The 21,282-nt window shown below is 47.6% G+C and overlaps 1 protein-coding gene across 1 annotated transcript; it reads right to left on the bottom strand.

Moving 5' to 3' along the window:
* Window positions 1-13,466: 13,466 nt before the first annotated feature.
* LOC124021737 (pseudouridylate synthase 7 homolog-like protein) lies at window positions 13,467-20,524 on the bottom strand. Its single transcript, XM_046336869.1, is given in 12 exon segments — window positions 13,467-13,965; window positions 14,657-14,877; window positions 15,091-15,144; window positions 15,911-16,037; window positions 16,190-16,352; window positions 17,545-17,626; window positions 17,732-17,830; window positions 18,117-18,315; window positions 18,636-18,795; window positions 19,223-19,280; window positions 19,282-20,128; window positions 20,227-20,524. Coding segments are annotated over 11 exon segments (2,073 nt in total). The 5' UTR covers window positions 20,113-20,128; window positions 20,227-20,524; the 3' UTR covers window positions 13,467-13,886.
* Between the last annotated feature and the right edge of the window lie 758 nt (window positions 20,525-21,282).

A 21,282-nucleotide genomic window follows, 5' to 3' on the forward strand; every position in this document is an offset into this window, starting at 1 on the left:
TTTAGTGAGCCTGCCAGATCAGTGGGCAGTAGGGATTTTTCTGTCCTGCTAAGCATTCAAAATGTAACGAGTACTTTTGGGTGTCAGGGAAAATGTTTGGAGTAAAAAGTACATACTTTTCTTTAGGAATGTAGTGAACTAAAAGTAAAAGTAGTCAAAATATAAAAAGTTTAAAAATGACTTAAATAGTACTTTCAAGTATTTTTACTTAAGTACTTTACACCACTGCTTTGGATGCTTACGTAGATATAATAGACAGGCTCCACAGGAACAGATTATGTTCCAGAGGCATGCAGAGTTGCATCCACATGTTAATCAATAAACTCAATCCACAAAAGCATTATTTTCCAGAGCTCAATATCTAGCCTAACCTCAAGCTAAGGGGTCAGTGAGTCAACGAACGCTAACAGCTAATCAAATCCTATTGTGATGCAGAGAGGGACACCATTTGGCAAGAGGACACTATTTGGCATGACAGGCGCCGCAGGCTGAATGAAGAACACAGCTTCCTTCTATGCTCTGGATCAGATTATAACAGAGGAACTTTAACACATGAGGTATTATAAGTGACTACTGCGTTCGACATGGCTATTTAATAGATTTTAGATTCAATAACTTCTGCTATTCATTCATTCTCAAATGGGAAAGCATGCAGTATGTACAGTATGATTTCTGGTTTAATACTAAATCTCAGCTAAAGATAAAACAAAAAGAGTCAATGATGTTTTCTAGGCTGTAGTCATAGTTACAATATAAAAACATTGAAAGCTCTTAGCCTGAGAATGAACTGCAAACTATCATATTCAGAAACACAAACCAAATGCATCTCTGAAAAATAACAAATATATTACTTCATGGTCATTGCTTTATTTATTTATTTTGTGGGGACATGATAACCAAAATATTGCATGTGCTTATCCAACCTTTTCTGACCACAGTTGACGACCCTGTGTACACAAACTGTCACATCTTGACAATATTCAGTGGCGACCACTGCAACAACACGTTTGACAAGTCATTTAAAACACAACCTGGTATGTACCCACAGAAACAAACTAACTACAGTCCCACGGTAACGTTTGACAAGTCATTTAAAACACAACCTGGTATGTACCCACAGAAACAAACTAACTACAGTCCCACGGTAACGTTTGACAAGTCATTTAAAACACAACCTGGTATGTACCCACAGAAACAAACTAACTACAGTCCCACGGTAACGTTTGAAAATAATTTAAAACACAACCTGCTGTTACCCCTCAACTACCACCATGCTGTTACCCCTCAACTACCACCATTGCTAAAACTACCACCATGCTGTACCCACAACTACCACCATGCTGCTACAGTCCCACGGTCAACTAAAACCATGCTGCTACCCCTCAACTATACCATGCCTGTTACCCAGATCAACTACCACCATGCTGTTACCCTTTAACTACCACCATGCTGTTCACCCTCAACTACCACCATGCTGTCTACCCATCAACTACCACCATGATGTTACAGAACTACCACCATGCTGTCTACTCATCAACTACCACCATGCTGTTACCCATCAACTACCACCATGTCTGTTACATCAACTACCACCATGCTGCAGAACACCCTCAACTACCACCATGCTGCTACCCTCAACTACCACCATGCTGCTACTATTCAACTACCACCATGCTGTCTACAACTACCACCATGCTGTTACATCAACTACCACCATGCTGTCTACCCCTCAACTACCACCATGCTGCTACCCTCAACTACCACCATGCTGTCTATTCATCATACTACCACCATGCTGTTACCCCTCAACTACCACCATGCTGTCTATCCATCATATACACTACCACCATGCTGTTACCCATCAACTACAGACATGGAGTGTCTATCCATACACTACAGACCATGCTGTTACCCCATGAACTACAGACCATGCTGTCTACCCCTCAACTACCACATGCTGTATCAACAGAACCATGGAGTGTCTATTCATCAAATACCACCATGCTGTCTACCATATCAACTACCACCATGGAGTCTACCCCTCAACTACCACCATGCTGTTACAGAACATCAACTATTCACCATCAATACCACCATACTGATACCCCTCAACTACCACCATGCTGCTACCCTAACTACCACCATGCTGCTACAACTACCACCATGCTGCTACCCCTCAACTACCACATGGAGTGTTACCCCTCAACTACCACCATGCTGTTACCCCCTCAACTACCACCATGCTGTCTACCCCTCAACTACCACCATGCTGTTACCCCTCAACTACCACCATGATGCTACCACTCCTAACTACCACCATGCTGTTACCCCTCAACTACCACCATGCTGTTACCACTCCTCAACTACCACCATGCTGTTACCCCTCAACTACCACCATGATGCTACCCTCAACTACCACCATGCTGCTACCCTCAACTACCACCATGATGTTACCCTCAACTACCACCATGCTGTTACCCCTCAACTACCACCATGCTGTCTACCCAGGAAAGTGGGTGCCCTCAACTACCACCATGCTGCTACCCCTCAACTACCACCATGCTGTTACCCTCAACTACCACCAGGCTGTTACCCTCAACTACCACCATGTTGTCTATCCCTACACTACCACCATGCTGTTACCCCTCAACTACCACCATGCTGTCTATCCCTCACTACCACCATGCTGTTACCCCTGAACTACCACCATGCTGTTATCAACTACCACCATGCTGTTACCCCTCAACTACCACCATGCTGGGAGCTGTTTTGTTAGACTCAAATACCACCATGCTGCTACCCCTCAACTACCACCATGCTGTTACCCCTCAACTACCACCATGCTGTTACCCCTCAACTACCACCATGCTGCTACCCCTCAACTACCACCATGCTGCTACCCCTCAACTACCACCATGCTGCTACCCCTCAACTACCACCATGCTGCTACCCCTCAACTACCACCATGCTGCTACCCCTCAACTACCACCATGCTGTTACCCCTCAACTACCACCATGCTGTTACCCCTCAACTACCACCATGCTGTTACTACCACCATGCTGTTACCCCTCAACTACCACCATGCTGTTTACCCCTCAACTACCACCATGCTGTTACCCCTCAACTACCACCATGCTGTTACCCCTCAACTACCACCATGCTGCTACCCCTCAAATACCACCATGCTGTTTCCCCTCAACTACCACCATACTGCTACCCCTCAACTACCACCATGCTGCTACCCCTCAACTACCACCATGCTGCTACCCCTCAACTACCACCATGCTGTTACCCCTCAACTACCACCATGCTGTTACCCCTCAACTACCACCATGCTGTTACCCCTCAACTACCACCATGCTGTCTACCCTCAACTACCACCATGCTGTTACCCTCAACTACTACCATGATGTTACCCCTCAACTACCACCATGCTGCTACCCTCAACAACGACCAGGCTGTCTACCCTCAACTACCACCATGCTGTCTACCCTCAACTACCACCATGCTGTTACCCCTCAACTACCACCATGCTGTCTACCCCTCAACTACCACCAGGCTGTCTACCTTTCAACTACCACCATGCTGTTACCTCTCAACTACCACCATGCTGTCTACCCTCAACTACCACCATGCTGTTACCCCTCAACTACCACCATGATGTTACCCCTCAACTACCACCATGCTGTTACCCCTCAACTACCACCATGTGCTACCCTCAACTACCACCATGCTGTTACTCCTCAACTACCACCATGCTGTCTACCCCTCAACTACCACCATGCTGCTACCCTTCAACTACCACCAGCTGTCTACCCCTCAACTACCACCATGCTGTAACCCCACAACTACCACCATGCTGTTACCCCTCAACTACCACCATGCTGCTACCCCTCAACTACCACCATGCTGTTACCCCTCAACTACCACCATGCTGTCTACCCCTCAACTACCACCATGCCGCTACCCCTCAACTACCACCATGCTGTTACCCCTCAACTACCACCATGCTGTTACCCCTCAACTACCACCATACTGTCTACCTCTCAACTACCACCATGCTGTTACCTCTCAACTACCACCATGCTGCTACCCCTCAACTACCACCATGCTGTCTACCCCTCAACTACCACCATGCTGTTACCCCTCAACTACCACCATGCTGTCTACCCCACAACTACCACCATGCTGTCTACCCTCAACTACCACCATGCTGTTACCCTCAACTACCACCATGCTGTCTACCCACAACTACCACCATGCTGCTACCCTCAACTACCACCATGCTGTTACCCCCTCAACTACCACCATGATGAGAGGGAAGTGCTGAACTACCACCATGCTGTTACCCCTCAACTACCACCATGCTGTTACCCCTCAACTACCACCATGCTGCTACCCCTCAACTACCACCATGCTGTTACCCCTCAACTACCACCATGCTGTTACCCCTCAACTACCACCATGCTGTTACCCCTCAACTACCACCATGCTGCTACCCCTCAACTACCACCATGCTGTTACCCCTCAACTACCACCATGCTGTTACCTATCAACTACCACCATGCTGTTACCCCTCAACTACCACCATGCTGTTACCCCTCAACTACTACCATGCTGTTACCCCTCAACTACCACCATGCTGTCTACCCCTCAACTACCACCATGCTGTCTACCCCTCAACTACCACCATGCTGTTACCCCTCAACTACCACCATGCTGTCTACCCCTCAACTACCACCATGCTGTCTACCCCTCAACTACCACCATGCTGTTACCCCTCAACTACCACCATGCTGCTACCCCTCAACTACCACCATGCTGTAACCTCTCAACTACCACCATGCTGTCTACCCCTCAACTACCACCATGCTGAACCCCACAACTACCACCATGCTGTCTACCCTCAACTACCACCATGCTGTCTACCCCTCAGGACTACCACCATGCTGTTACCCCTCAACTACCACCATGCTGTCTAGACCACCATGCTGTTACCCTCAACTACCACCATGCTGTCTACCCCTCAACTACCACCATGCTGTCTGCCCTAACTACCACCAGGTGCTGTTACTGAGTCCCTCAACTACCACCATGCTGTCTACCTGCTCAACTACCACCATGCTGTCTAATCACAAACCCAAACTCAGACCTCAACTACCACCATGCTGTCTACCCAAGTCAGACTACCACCATGCTGTTACCCCTCAACTACCACCATGCTGTCTACCTGCTCAACTACCACCATGCTGTCTCGACTACAAGTCAGAACCCACAACCCTCAACTACCAGACATGCTGCCCTAACCCTCAACTACCACTGCTTAGGACTGAGTCTCGTCTACAAGTCAAACTACCACCATGCTGTTACTCTGCCCTCAACTACCACCATGCTGTCTACCTCCACTCAACAGACCACCAAACTGTCTACCTGCCCAACTACCACCATGCTGTTACTGAGTCCCACTCAACAGACCAAACCAAACTCAGACTACTCCCTCAACTACCACCAGGCAGCTACCCCTCAACTACCACCATGCAGTTACCCACAAACTACCACCATGCTCTGCTACCCTCAACTACCACCATGCTGTTACCCTCAACAGAACCCACAAACCCAAACTGTTACCTGCCTCAACCCTACACCATGCTGCTACCCTCAACTACCACCATGCTGTTACCCCTCAACTACCACCATGCTGTTACCCTCAACTACCACCATGCTGTTACCCCTTAACTACCACCATGCTGAACTACAAACCCAACTACCACCATGCTGTTACCCTCAACTACCACCATGCTGTCTACCAAGTCAACTACCACCATGCTGTTACCTGCCCTCAACTACCACCATGCTGTTACCCTCAACTGACTACCATGATGTCAGAACCCACAACTAAACCAGACACTCTGTCTAACCCTCAACTACCACCATGCTGTCTACCCAAGTCAACTACCACCATGCTGACACTCTGCCCTCAACTACCACCATGCTGTCTACTCCTCAACTACCACCATGCTGTTACCCCTCAACTACCACCATGCTGCTACCCCTCAACTACCACCATGCTGTAACAACTACCAACCCTGCTGGCAGGTACCCTCAACTACCACCAAGTCAGAACCCACAACTACCACCATGCTGTCTACCCTCAACTACCACCATGCTGTCTAGTCTCCACTCAACTACCACCATGCTGTTACCCCTCAACTACCACCTCATGCGCTGAGTCTCCACTACAAGTGTCTACCTGCCCTAACCCCACATGCTGTTACCCCTCAACTGACCACCATGCTGTCAGAACCCCAAACAACTACCACCATGCTGTCTACCCCTCAACTACCACCATGCTGTCTCCACCCCTCAGACTACCACCAAACTGTTACCCCTCAACTACAGGCATGCTGTCTTAGGACTGAACTACCACCATGCTGTCAGAACCCACAAACCAAACCAGACACTCTGCCCTAACTACCACCATGCTGTTACCCCTCAACTACCACCATGCTGTCTACCCCTCAACTACCACCATGCTGTTACCCCTCAACTACCACCAAGTCAGAACCCACAAACCCAAACTCAGACACTCTGCCCTTACCCTCAAGGTACGCTGCCATGCTGTCTACCAAGTCAGAACTACCAACCAAACTGTTACACTCTGCAACTAACCACCATGCTGTTACCTGCTCAACTACCACCATGCTGTTACCCCTCAACTACCACCATGCTGTCTACCCCTCAACTAACCATGCTGTTGACCACCATGCTGTACTACCACCATGCTGTCTACCCCTCAACTACCACCATGCTGTTACTCTGCCCAACTACCACCATGCTGTTGAGTCTCCCTCAACTAGAACCACCAAACTGACACTCTGCCCTAACCCTCAACTACCACCATGCTGTTGAGTCTCCCTACAACTCAGAACCACCAAACTCAGACACTTGCCCTCAACCCCAGGCAGGTGCGCTGTTAGGACTGAGTCTCGACTACCAGAACCATGCTGACACCTGCCCAACTACACCAGGTGCTGTTAGGACTGAGTCTCTCAACTCACCCACAAACAAACTGACACTGTTAACCCTCAACTACCACCAGGCTGTTACCTTCAACTACCACCATGAGTACTCAACTACAATGCTGTCAGAACCCAACTACCACCATGCTGTTACAAACTACACCATGCACTCAACTACCACCATGCTGTTACCCCCTCAACTACCACCATGCTTAGTCTGAGTCCCACTCAACTACCACCATGCTGTTACCCCTCAACTACCACCATGCTGTCTACCCCTCAACTACCACCATGCTGTTACCCCTCAACTACCACCATGCTGTCTACTGAGTCTCCACTCAAACTACCAAACCAGACACTTGCCCTCCCTACAGGCTACCACCATGCTTAGTGAGTCTCCACTCAAGTCAGAACCACAAACCCAAACTCCACTCAACTACCAACCCTACAGGCAGTTACCTCTCAACTACCACCATGCTGTCAGAACCCACAAACAAACTACCACCATGCTGTTACCCCTCAACTACTACCATGCTGTCTACCTCTCAAACTACCACCAAACTGACTGTGCCCTAACCCTCAACTACCACCATGCTGTCTGAGTCTCCACTCAACACCACAAACCCAAACTCAGACACTCTGCCCTAACCCACCATGCTGTTTAGGACTGAGTCTCAACTACCACCATCAGAACCCACAAACCCAAACCACCACTCTGTCTACCCCCCTCAACTAGGTACCATGCTGTTACCCCTCAACTACTGATGCTCCCCTCAACTACAAGTCAGAACCCACCATGCTGTTACCCTCAAACCAGACATCTGCCCTAACCCTCAACTACCACCATGCTGTCTACCCCCCTCAGGCTACCACCATGAGTTACCTCTCAAACTACCACCAAACTCAGACTGTCTGCCCTCAACCCTACAGGCAGGTGCTGTTGCTGAGTCTCAACTACACCATGTCAGAACCCACAAACCCAAACTCCACCATGCTGTCTAACCCTCAACACCACCATGCTGAGTCTCTCAACTAGAACCACAAACAAACTGTCTGCCCTAACCCTACCACCATGCTGTTGCCTCTCAACTACCACCATGCTGTCTACCCCTCAACTACCAAGTTACCTCTCAGAACCCACAAACCAAACTGACACTCTGCCCTAACCCTCAACAGGTACCACCAGGCTGTTACCCAAGTCAGAACTACCAACCAAACTCAGACACTCTGCCCTAACTACCACAGGCATGCTGTTAGGACTGAACTACCACCATGTCAGAACCCACAACTACCCAAACTCAGACACTCTGCCCTAACCCTACAGGCAGGTACCACCATGCTGAGTCTCAACTACCAGTCAGTTACCTCTCAACTACCACCATGCTGTCTGCCCCTCAACTACCTCAACTACCACCATGCTGTTACCCCTCAACTACCACCATGCTGTTACCCTCAACTACCACCATGCTGTCTAACCCTCAACGCCAGGACTGAGTCTCGACTCAAGTCACCACCAAACTCAGACACCTGCCCTACCCTACCACCATGCTGTTAGGACTGAGTCCACCATGTCAGACCCCTCAACTACCACCATGCTGTTACCCCTCAACTACCACCATACTGTCAGGTACCCTGCTTAGGACTGAGTCTCACTACAAGTCAGAACCCACAAACCCAAACTCAGACACCTGCCCTACCCTCAGGCAGGTACCACCATGACTGTCTACCCTACAAGTCAGAACCCACAAACATGCTGTTACACTCTGCCCTACCACCATGCTGTCTAGGACTGAGTCTCAACTACAAGTCAGAACCCTCAAACTAAACCAGACATGCTGTCTAACCCTCAGGCAACGACCAGGCTGTCTCCCAAGTCAGAACCCAAAACCCAAACTCAGACACTCTGCCCTAACCCTGAAAGCTGCTTAGCACTGAGTCTCGAACGTCACGAACGCACACACACAAACTCAGACACGCACGCACGCACGCACGCACGCACGCAGTCACGCACGCACAAGTCAGAACACACAAACACAAACACAGACACTCTGCACTAACCCTACACACTGCTTAGGACTGAGTCTCACACAAGTCAGAACCCACAAACCCAAACTCAGACACTCTGCTCAGGCAGTGCTATTAGGTGAGTCTCGAAGTCAAAGAACCCACAACGCCCTGGTCAAACCCGTATTTTCAGGTTAGAGATGCTATTCAGCCTGTGTAAACAGGGCTGTGGCTGACATAACTGATCCACTAGTTAAAACACATTCAGGTTGATGAGAGGGAAGTGTCTGAGGCCCAGGGATGTGGGCTAACCCTCCACGCAGGGCTGCTTGAGTTCAGACTAGTTAGAACCCACACAAACTCAGACACTCTCACTGCCCTAAGGCAGGACACAGACACAGACAGAACTCATCCCAGTTCAGAACTTCAAACCCAAATCAAACACACTGCCCTACCCTACAACCACGACTGCTTGATGGTTGACCTCAGAAACACCATGTCGTCCCTTAGGAAAGGCCCTTCTGCTTAGTTGTACTATCCTGTAGGGAGGTGTACCACCACGCTAACCCTAAGGCGCTATGACGCTGTTATGACTGAGTCTCTACATGTCAGAACCTGTCATATCCAAAACAGACACTTTGCCCCGTCCCTCAGGCAATCCTCCAAGGCCATGATGTGCAACATATCAGAACCCACTGAAACATAAATAGATCCCATTGTTCAGGGGTTAAAGTCACTTTAGTACAGAAAACATTCAAACCCAAACTCATTTGAGATTTCCCTCAGGAGTTAAACTGTCTGCTATACAGAACCTTCTGTTCTGACACTCAGACACTCTGCCCTAACCCTACAGGCAGGTACGCTGCTTAGGACTGAGTCTCCACTACAAGTCAGAACCCACAAACCCAAACTCAGACACTCTGCCCTAACCCTACAGGCAGGTACGCTGCTTAGGACTGAGTCTCCACTACAAGTCAGAACCCACAAACCCAAACTCAGACACTCTGCCCTAACCCTACAGGCAGGTACGCTGCTTAGGACTGAGTCTCCACTACAAGTCAGAACCCACAAACCCAAACTCAGACACTCTGCCCTAACCCTACAGGCAGGTACGCTGCTTAGGACTGAGTCTCCACTACAAGTCAGAACCCACAAACCCAAACTCAGACACTCTGCCCTAACCCTACAGGCAGGTACGCTGCTTAGGACTGAGTCTCCACTACAAGTCAGAACCCACAAACCCAAACTCAGACACTCTGCCCTAACCCTACAGGCAGGTACGCTGCTTAGGACTGAGTCTCGACTACAAGTCAGAACCCACAAACCCAAACTCAGACACTCTGCCCTAACCCTACAGGCAGGTACGCTGCTTAGGACTGAGTCTCGACTACAAGTCAGAACCCACAAACCCAAACTCAGACACTCTGCCCTAACCCTACAGGCAGGTACGCTGCTTAGGACTGAGTCTCGACTACAAGTCAGAACCCACAAACCCAAACTCAGACACTCTGCCCTAACCCTACAGGCAGGTACGCTGCTTAGGACTGAGTCTCGACTACAAGTCAGAACCCACAAACCCAAACTCAGACACTCTGCCCTAACCCTACAGGCAGGTACGCTGCTTAGGACTGAGTCTCGACTACAAGTCAGAACCCACAAACCCAAACTCAGACACTCTGCCCTAACCCTACAGGCAGGTACGCTGCTTAGGACTGAGTCTCGACTACAAGTCAGAACCCACAAACCCAAACTCAGACACTCTGCCCTAACCCTACAGGCAGGTACGCTGCTTAGGACTGAGTCTCGACTACAAGTCAGAACCCACAAACCCAAACTCAGACACTCTGCCCTAACCCTACAGGCAGGTACGCTGCTTAGGACTGAGTCTCGACTACAAGTCAGAACCCACAAACCCAAACTCAGACACTCTGCCCTAACCCTACAGGCAGGTACGCTGCTTAGGACTGAGTCTCGACTACAAGTCAGAACCCACAAACCCAAACTCAGACACTCTGCCCTAACCCTACAGGCAGGTACGCTGCTTAGGACTGAGTCTCGACTACAAGTCAGAACCCACAAACCCAAACTCAGACACTCTGCCCTAACCCTACAGGCAGGTACGCTGCTTAGGACTGAGTCTCGACTACAAGTCAGAACCCACAAACCCAAACTCAGACACTCTGCCCTAACCCTACAGGCAGGTACGCTGCTTAGGACTGAGTCTCCACTACAAGTCAGAACCCACAAACCCAAACTCAGACACTCTGCCCTAACCCTACAGGCAGGTACGCTGCTTAGGACTGAGTCTCCACTACAAGTCAGAACTCACAAACCCAAACTCAGACATGCCACACTTACTCTCTAACAGTAAGGTTTTCACATCACTAACAGAAGCTAAAAATGGAAGTGAAGAATCAAATTAAATGATTCATGACAGAAATTTGATATGGTCCTGCCTTTAAAAAAATCTAGTCTGAAATCTACCAAGGACCCACAGGAGAAACGCTGTCTGTCCCAAAAGGAATCCTATTCCCTTTACAGTGCACTTCTTTTGACCAGAGCCCTGGCACTATAAAGGTAGTAGGGAGCTATTTGAGATGCTGCATAGCTGTCTGAATTTTATTTCAGAGGGCCAGCCAGAGGCTAGAGCATGATGAGGGGGAGAATTATATTATATATATTGGGTTTATGCTTCATTACATTTCATATAAGTTCTCTTGAATATTCCCACAGCTGCTGTTGCAATATTTTTTTTAAATTAAAGATTAGCATGTTGGGTACGGACAGGCATAGACGTAGGAATCAGTTTATGAGAACTGTTATCTGATAGAACATGTTCTATCTGATCAGATGATCATTATCCTACTATAGCTTGGCAACAGTTTGTCCAGTACTGGCATCAAAAGACAAACAGACTAGTGTTAACATGTTTTACTCAGTTACTGTACCTTCAAGTAGGTATTCATTCACTTGTTCACCTGATAAACAACTCATGAGGCACCATCACCCTCTAGTGACCATGCTGTGTAGGCTGAGATCACCTTCTAGTGACCATGCTGTATAGGCTGAGATCACCTTCTAGTGACCATGCTGTATAGGCTGAGATCACCCTCTAGTGACCATGCTGTGTAGGCTGAGATCACCCTCTAGTGACCATGCTGTGTAGGCTGAGATCACCTTCTAGTGACCATGCTGTATAGGCTGAGATCACCTTCTAGTGACCATGCTGTGTAGGCTGAGATCACCCTCTAGTGACCATGCTGTGCAGGCTGAGATCACCTTCTAGTGACCATGCTGTGTAGGCTGAGATCACCCTCTAGTGACCATGCTGTGTAGGCTGAGATAACCCTCTAGTGACCATGCTGTGCAGGCTGAGATCACCCTCTAGTGACCATGCTGTGCAGGCTGAGATCACCCTCTAGTGACCATGCTGTGCAGGCTGAGATCACCCTCTAGTGACCATGCTGTGCAGGCTGAGATCACCCTCTAGTGACCATGCTGTGCAGGCTGAGATCACCCTCTAGTGACCATGCTGTGTAGGCTGAGATCACCCTCTAGTGACCATGCTGTGCAGGCTGAGATCACCTTCTAGTGACCATGCTGTGCAGGCTGAGATCACCTTCTAGTGACCATGCTGTGTAGGCTGAGATTCCTTCTAGTGACCATGCTGTGCAGGCTGAGATCACCTCTTGACCATGCTGTGAGGCTGAGATCACCCTCTAGTGACCATGCTGTTCAGGCTGAGATCAATTAGTGACCATGCTGTTTTTAGGCTGAGATCACCCTCTGTGACCATGCTGTGCAGGCTGAGATCAGCAAACTGTGACCATGCTGTGTAGGCTGAGATCACCCTTCAGTACCATGCTGTGCCATAGGCTGAGATCACCCAGTGACCATGCTGTGTAGGCTGAGATCACCTTCAGTGACCATGCTGTGTAGGCTGAGGTTCTTCTACATTCACACAACTAAATTAACTTTCAACATTCAATGTGATTCTACCTGTAATCCACTGTGAAGAATTCTCATTCAGTCAGTAAATTAACAAAGCATTTTTTTATTAACGACATGTCTGACAAATCAGGCAACAATCAGCAAACTGATCACACAATACTGTAGCAGTATCCTTCATGTACACAAGAGGCCATACTGTGTACACAACACAATACTGTAGCAGTATCCTTCATGTAGCAGTGTATCCTTCATGTACACAAGAGGCCATAATGTGTACACAACACAATACTGTAGCAGTATCTTACAAGTACACATGAGGCCATACTGTGTACACAACACAATACTGTAGCAGTACCCTACAAGTACACAAGAGGCCATAATGTGTACACAACACAATACTGTAGCAGTACCCTACATGTACACAAGAGGCCATAATGTGTACAAAACACAATACTGTAGCAGTACCACAAGAGGTCATAATGTGTACAAACATGTACACAAGAGGCCATAATGTGTACACAACACAATACTGTAGCAGTACCCTACATGTACACAAGAGGCCATACTGTGTACACAACACAATACTGTAGCAGTACCCTACATGTACACAAGAGGCCATAATGTGTACAAAACACAATACTGTAGCAGTACCCTACATGTACACAAGAGGTCATAATGTGTACAAAACACAATACTGTAGCAGTACCCTACATGTACACAAGAGGTCATAATGTGTACAAAACACAATACTGTAGCAGTACCCTACATGTACACAAGAGGTCATAATGTGTACAAAACACAATACTGTAGCAGTACCCTACATGTACACAAGAGGCCATACTGTGTACAAAGTACAATATTAATCAAAATACTGTACATACAGTAGTACATACAACATCTGAGACTCCAGTTTAAGGGTCACATTTCATGACCTCTCTGAGGCAGATGGTGGCGTAGCAGGAAGAGTCCAGGTCAAAGTTCAAGGTCAAACTAGGTGCGTCTGTGTCAGGGTACTTCACCGTTGACTCCCCTCCTCTCTGCCTCTCCAGACCTCCAGGTCTAGTTGTGACTGTGTCAGGGTACTGCACCGTTGACTCCCCCTCTCCATTACCCTGCACGCCCCTCCTCCTCTGCCTCTCCAGACCTCCAGGTCTAGTTGTGTCTGTGTCAGGGTACTGCACCGTTGACTCCCCTCCTCTCTGCCTCTCCAGACCTCCAGGTCTAGTTGTGTCTGTGTCAGGGTACTGCACCGTTGACTCCCCTCCTCTCTGCCTCTCCAGACCTCCAGGTCTAGTTGTGTCTGTGTCAGGGTACTGCACCGTTGACTCCCCTCCTCTCTGCCTCTCCAGACCTCCAGGTCTAGTTGTGTCTGTGTCAGGGTACTGCACCGTTGACTCCCCTCCTCTCTGCCTCTCCAGACCTCCAGGTCTAGTTGTGTCTGTGTCAGGGTACTGCAGACCTCGTTGACTCCCCTCCCTCTCTGCCTCTCCAGACCTCCAGGTCTAGTTGTGTCTGTGTCAGGGTACTGCACCGTTGACTCCCTAGTTGTGTCTCCTCTCTGCCTCTCCAGACCTCCAGGTCTAGTTGTGTCTGTGTCAGGGTACTGCATGTTGACTCCCCTCCTCTCTGCCTCCCAGACCTCCAGGTCTAGTTGTGTCTGTGACTTGACTTTCCATTCCACTCCTGTTGCCTCTCCCCAGCTCTCTGGCCCTGCTCCAGCCTGTAGGTCAGGCTATGTGGGATGGCCAGTAAGGGGCGGTAGCAGCCAGGGAGGTTCAGTTTGAGAGGAGTGACTCTGAAACGACAACTCTGTAGTCCATCCCTCGCCAGTCTCTCCTGGTACCAGCCCCCTATAGGGTTCTCTGGGTACTTCACAGTGTTGCCAAGCATGGGAAGAACCACCTGATGGAAGAGCACAGCAGAAGTGAACAATGGATTCAATAGAATCATAACCCATTTGATTTGTGTAGTGTTTTGTGGATGTAGGTTTCACTGGGCTCGGCAACGCACTCAGACAACACACCCATGTTTGCAGAGTAGATTAATAGTTAAAATGGTACAAGGTACTGTAGAACAGGGGAGTGGACAGGTGTGTGTGTGTGTGTGTGTAGAAACCTGTCCTAGTGAGTAGACTTCCTCCTCCTCCTCTGCAGCAGTAACAACATGAATCTGGGGGAATAGAGAGCAAAGGTCCATCTCAGTACCATCTTTATGACTGGTTCAATCTCAGTGAGCGAGTATCACTGGGTGTCACACTCAAAGATAGAGCCGAGAGGCCAAATCTTTGGCACCGATTAAAAATGATTCACACAAGTGACTTTGACTGTTTATTTGACTCCGTTATTAAGTCATCCTGGAACTGAACTACCTGAGGTAAGCTGGTTTCTCCCGCCTCTATCCCCTCCTCTCTCCTCTGCTTCCAGACCAGATCTCCCTGGAACTGAACTACCTGAGGTAAGCTGGTTTCTCCCGCCTCTATCCCCTCCTCTCTCCTCTGCTTCCAGACCAGATCTCCCTGGAACTGAACTACCTGAGGTAAACTGGTTTCTCCCGCCTCTATCCCCTCCTCTCTCCTCTGCTTCCAGACCAGATCTCCCTGGAACTGAACTACCTGAGGTAAACTGGTTTCTCCCGCCTCTATCCCCTCCTCTCTCCTCTGCTTCCAGACCAGATCTCCCTGGAACTGAACTACCTGAGGTAAGCTGGTTTCTCCCCCCTCTATCCCCTCCTCTCTCCTCTGCTTCCAGACCAGATCTCCCTGGAACTGAACTACCTGAGGTAAACTGGTTTCTCCCGCCTCTATCCCCTCCTCTCTCCTCTGCTTCCAGACCAGATCTCCCTGGAACTGAACTACCTGAGGTAAACTGGTTTCTCCCGCCTCTATCCCCTCCTCTCTCCTCTGCTTCCAGACCAGATCTCCCTGGAACTGAACTACCTGAGGTAAGCTGGTTTCTCCCGCCTCTATCCCCTCCTCTCTCCTCTGCTTCCAGACCAGATCTCCCTGCCTGGCCCTGTGGCCCAGCGTGGTCAGCCTGTGTGCAGCCGCCTCGTTCCAGACCCGGCTGCAAATCAAAAAAATCTTTATTGATATAGTATACTTCAAACAAAGTGAGTGAAGAGGAAGAAGGAAATACAAATGAAAGTAGGAATACAAATAGAACCAGAAAGATTCAGAATATTTCAATCAGTTAAACAGGTGATATGAATCCCAGACCTGCAGTATGCGTGGGGGTAGAAGACCCTCATCCCATGGGGTAGGCTGAGCCAGGCACGTGTGCAGCCCTCTGGGCCCGTCCCATAGCGATGTAGGGCCCTCAGCATCATCCTCTCTCTGGCCTTGGACATGGGCATCAGAGACAGGGCCTCCTTGGCATTATCTGAGGAGGTGGGGGAGGAGAGGGGTGGAGGGTCAGAATGGAGAAGAGTAGAAAATGAAATACATGTCAAAAGAAAAGTCCTACTGTTTTATTGACTGTATGTTTGTTTACTCCATGTGTAACTCTGTGTTGTTGTTTGTGTCACAGTGCTTTGCTTTATCTTGGCCAGGTCGCAGTTGTAAATGAGAACTTGTTCTCAACTGGCCTACCTGGTTCAATAAAGGTGTTCTCAACTGGCCTACCTGGTTCAATAAAGGTGTTCTCAACTGGCCTACCTGGTTAAATAAAGGTGTTCTCAACTGGCCTACCTGGTTCAATAAAGGTGTTCTCAACTGGCCTACCTGGTTAAATAAAGGTGTTCTCAACTGGCCTACCTGGTTCAATAAAGGTGTTCTCAACTGGCCTACCTGGTTAAATAAAGGTGTTCTCAACTGGCCTACCTGGTTAAATAAAGGTGTTCTCAACTGGCCTACCTGGTTAAATAAAGGTGTTCTCAACTGGCCTACCTGGTTCAATAAAGGTGTTCTCAACTGGCCTACCTGGTTAAATAAAGGTGTTCTCAACTGGCCTACCTGGTTAAATAAAGGTGTTCTCAACTGGCCTACCTGGTTAAATAAAGGTGTTCTCAACTGGCCTACCTGGTTCAATAAAGGTGTTCTCAACTGGCCTACCTGGTTAAATAAAGGTGTTCTCAACTGGCCTACCTGGTTAAATAAAGGTGTTCTCAACTGGCCTACCTGGTTAAATAAACCTGGTGTTCTCAACTGGCCTACCTGGTTCCTCAACTGGCCTGGTTCAATAAAGGTGTTCTCAACTGGCCTACCTGGTTCAATAAAATAAAGGTGTTCTCAACTGGCCTACCTGGTTAAATAAAGGTGTTCTCAACTGGCCTACCTGGTTAAATAAAGGTGTTCTCAACTGGCCTACCTGGTTAAATAAAGGTGTTCTCAACTGGCCTAAAATAAAGGTGTTCTCAACTGGCCTACCTGGTTACCTGGTACCTGGTTAATAAAGGTGTTCTCTGGTTAAATAAAGGTGTTCTCAACTGGCCTACCTGGTTAAATAAAGGTGTTCTCAACTGGCCTACCTGGTTCAATAAAGGTGAACATTTTTTAATCTGAAAAAGGGGTCCATATAAACAGAGAACATGGTAAACAGGAAATGGTGACTAGTGTAAGCAAGAATTTCTCACCAGTCTGGAGGAAGTGTCTCTTGGCAACGCTCTGAGGATCATCACCCTCTTCTGGTGTGAAAAACAGACGGACAGCTGCCACCTGAGACACATGAAAGACAACCCAGTCAGACAGAACAAATAGAAACATTGACATCCACTGTTTTCAGTTTCTTGCAATATAAGAACACAGAAGATGTAACTGTACCATTTCCTCTTTGAGCAGGGCCAGTCCGACGCGGTCAGACTGAACACTCTGTCCAGTCCCAAACCTCTGAGGTCCATAGTAGTTCACAAACCCCTTGACCTAAAAGAATTGATATTTAATTACTTCTCACTACAGATCAGAGAACAACACTCCTCAATTACACACAGTGCAGTGGAAATGACTATTAAAGTGCACAGAGAAATCTACATTTGTTTCCAAGTTTGGGTCTGGGGGCCAACAGGGTCTGATGTTTTTATTCAGCCAATCAAACGCTTGGTGATTAGGTTGATTAGTTACATTGAGTGCTTCAGTGCTGGGCTGGACAAAACCCTGCATCTCTCCAGGACCAGGGTTGAATGGAGGCCACAGAATAGGAGTGTCTCACCTTTACGTTCTCTACAGCCTCCTGCACCAGTGAGTCCAGCTCCATCAGTGTGCCATGACCCTGGTGTGGCCTCAGATCCCGTACCACCAGGTCAAAGTGGTTCCCCTGGAGTCTACCCAGATGAAGAGGCTCAGAGACGGAGCGGACGGAGGAGAGGACCACCCCCCTCTTCTCAAACTCACTGGCCTTCTCTCTCAGCCTGACAACACACATCCCTCCCATCAGCACTAGTCTGACCGGTCCCCATGATGAGGACAGGATATGCATCAGTGGACAGTGAACTCACTGGACTAGCATGTTAGAAATGCATAAATGTGGTGGTGATGTATGAGTTGAGTTTGCCCCCAATAGAATGTAGCACTTTGTAGATATTCATCATCAAACCATAGCCAAGGATAGCCTGGTGATCCAGTCTGTTAGTGCTTTAGTCAACTCTCTGTTTATAGTCTAGGGGAGTTGACCACAGCACATAGGCTAAGCCAATGACTTTGAATGGAAACAGCAACACATTCTATCTACCGTTGTGGTGAGATCTTCTTGACCACCATGGACTGGTAGGTGACAGCCCTCTTGTCCTTGATGCCAGCGTAGGTGAAGTCAGAGGGCAGCACCCCCAGGACAGCTGCCATGTAGCTGATAGCCTCCAGAGTCTCTAGGTTCTCCTTCCTCAGAGTGAACGCTGCAGGGGAAGGAAACCCATGCCAATAGTATCCACACTAACTTCCTAGAATACATGCCCAACACATTGCTTCATTCTAAGTAGTATGCAAGTATCGCCAGGGGAATAGAGTGTTATGAGTGGGGTGAAGTTGGTCTTAGACACTGATTTAAGGTCAGTTTTGTGGGGTCCATGTTCAGGATTTGGGGAGGATAAATCCAAGGATATGTTTTTTTTTTGTCACGTACAGTTTAAAGCAGCTATATAAATGCTTACTTGGGCTAATAACATTTTTCTTGCTGTACATACAGAATCATAAGAGAAAAACAAAGTAGGAGAGAGAAATAGGAGAGAGTAAACGGAGAGAAATAGGAGAGAGAGTAAACAGAGAAATAGGAGAGATATAGAAGAGAAACATAGTCTGTGAGGTTCTCTATAGACCTCTCACCTGTATAGACCTCTTCCTCTTTACTGTCATCAGCCGTCCTCTTCCTGGGTTTCCCTTTTTTCTCTCAACCGGACCGTAATGGCCGTAGTCTTCTGCTGCTGGTCACTGAAGCTCTTGGTCTCCACCAGTTTACCAAACCGTCTACTGAGGAAGTGGTGCACTGCCGTCCTGTGCTCCTTACTGTCATCACTCCTGAATGTGTACACAGAATTAGGCATCTTGGTGTCGATGAACCTGATAAAGTCTTCGGTCTCCGCCTCAGAGACCAAACCTGATAGGAGCTTAAAGTCAGGGTCCTCCTTAACCCTGATCTCTGATTGGTTGGTTACTGTCAACAGGAAGGGAAAGCTGTGTCGGACAGCGCGGTGGACATTAGCCCTTTGGTGTTTGTCTGGGAATGAACCCAGGGATAACTCTTGATTGGCCATCGTCTTCTCACTGCCATTGGATGATTCTTGGTTGGCCAGCTTCTTCTCAACGCCATCATTGGGACTTGATGACATCTCTCTCAATAAAGCAGTGAACTGCTCTAGCTCTTCACAGACAGCCTGACCCAGTATTATGCTCAGGTCAAAACAGTCTTGGCTGGCGGTGGATGTGATGTCACCATTCTGACCGGGTCCAGGTTCTGAATTCTCTTCTTTGAGGATGTGTTGATGTTTTGGGCTAATAATATTAGTCTTTCCTTCAGACTTGGCACCTGGACATGCCTCAGTAATGATGGATGATTGAGGAACATCAGATACACTGGGTTTAGTGACCATCTGGCCATGGATGTCTATCTCTGTGACTACAAAGTCTCTGGTGAAGTTCTTGATGGTTCCATAGAACCCTTCATGTTCTGAGATGTAGCACTCAGGGACACTCGGTGCTTCCTCCGTCATAGTCATGGTAGATAAGACTGTCCTGTCGCAAAGAAAGGGATCAAACCAATATTATACCCCAAGTTATGTAAAAATCAATGAATTGATCATCAGAAGCCATGTATTAAGCCATGGTCTTACCAGTTATGTGACGTGTCAGTGCTACAAATGTTTCATGTGCTCAATGAATCAGTGTGACACCATAACACACTATAACATTGTTGCTAGCTAGCTAACACTGTTCAAATACGTTACTGTTTACCAAGCTCAACCAAAAGCAGAAATCGTAGTCTTTAAGCAATTTGTCATTTCACTTATATCATTAATTATAAATTAATGCAACAATAAATGTCCTAAAACGACATATTTCTAGCAATAAATGTCTAATACACAAACACATGTGCAACTGTAGCATGAGATTGTAATTCTTCCGCATCATGTCATGTGACGACAAGTTCTTAAAGGGAAAGTGCTCTTTTATTTGTCTCATACTACTGTTCTGGTCTTCTGAACACTAATCACCTGTTAATAATTATATTGCACAATATAGACCTGAGAGATACATCATAAGTAAATCATTAGTATGTTTTGACAAACAATTTGCATTTAAAAGGTCATTTCTGATTTGCTGAACTGTATGAACAGGCTACTATGTATCTAACTGATGTGAGTCATGGTAAAATAATGTTCTGAGATAACTGGAAAGACATTTTCATTAATTGAGGTCTACATTACTACAAAGGTTTATTACAGGTTAGGCATGTAGCAGGTATGCCTTTAATTTGTATCATCTGACATCAGCTGATCTGCAGCCAGCCAACATGATTTATTCGTTGTAATCTTTTATGTGCCAGGCCAAAGGTTGACCCTTACCACCGCTGCCAATGAGTGGGATTACAACGTGATGGGAAATGAAGATTTGGCCTACTATTTCCCCCTTCACTGCCAACTCTATTCAGAGAGCAATGCTTTATTCAGTAAGCTCACACCTCTCAGTGGTCACTAAGCTTGCATAGTAGTTCTGATACTGCTACTAATAATATATCAGGCAAGAAACACATTAGTGAATAGAATTTAAATATTTTAATGTATTTCATTTCCTTACACAATTTAATTCATAAAAAAAAACATTTGAGACATTACATAACATGATAGTTTCAAGGTACTAGGACTCATTCAGAATGACATAATGTCATA

This window comes from Oncorhynchus gorbuscha, unplaced genomic scaffold (genome assembly GCF_021184085.1).
Source record: "Oncorhynchus gorbuscha isolate QuinsamMale2020 ecotype Even-year unplaced genomic scaffold, OgorEven_v1.0 Un_scaffold_1188, whole genome shotgun sequence".
Classification (NCBI taxonomy): Eukaryota; Metazoa; Chordata; class Actinopteri; order Salmoniformes; family Salmonidae; genus Oncorhynchus; species Oncorhynchus gorbuscha.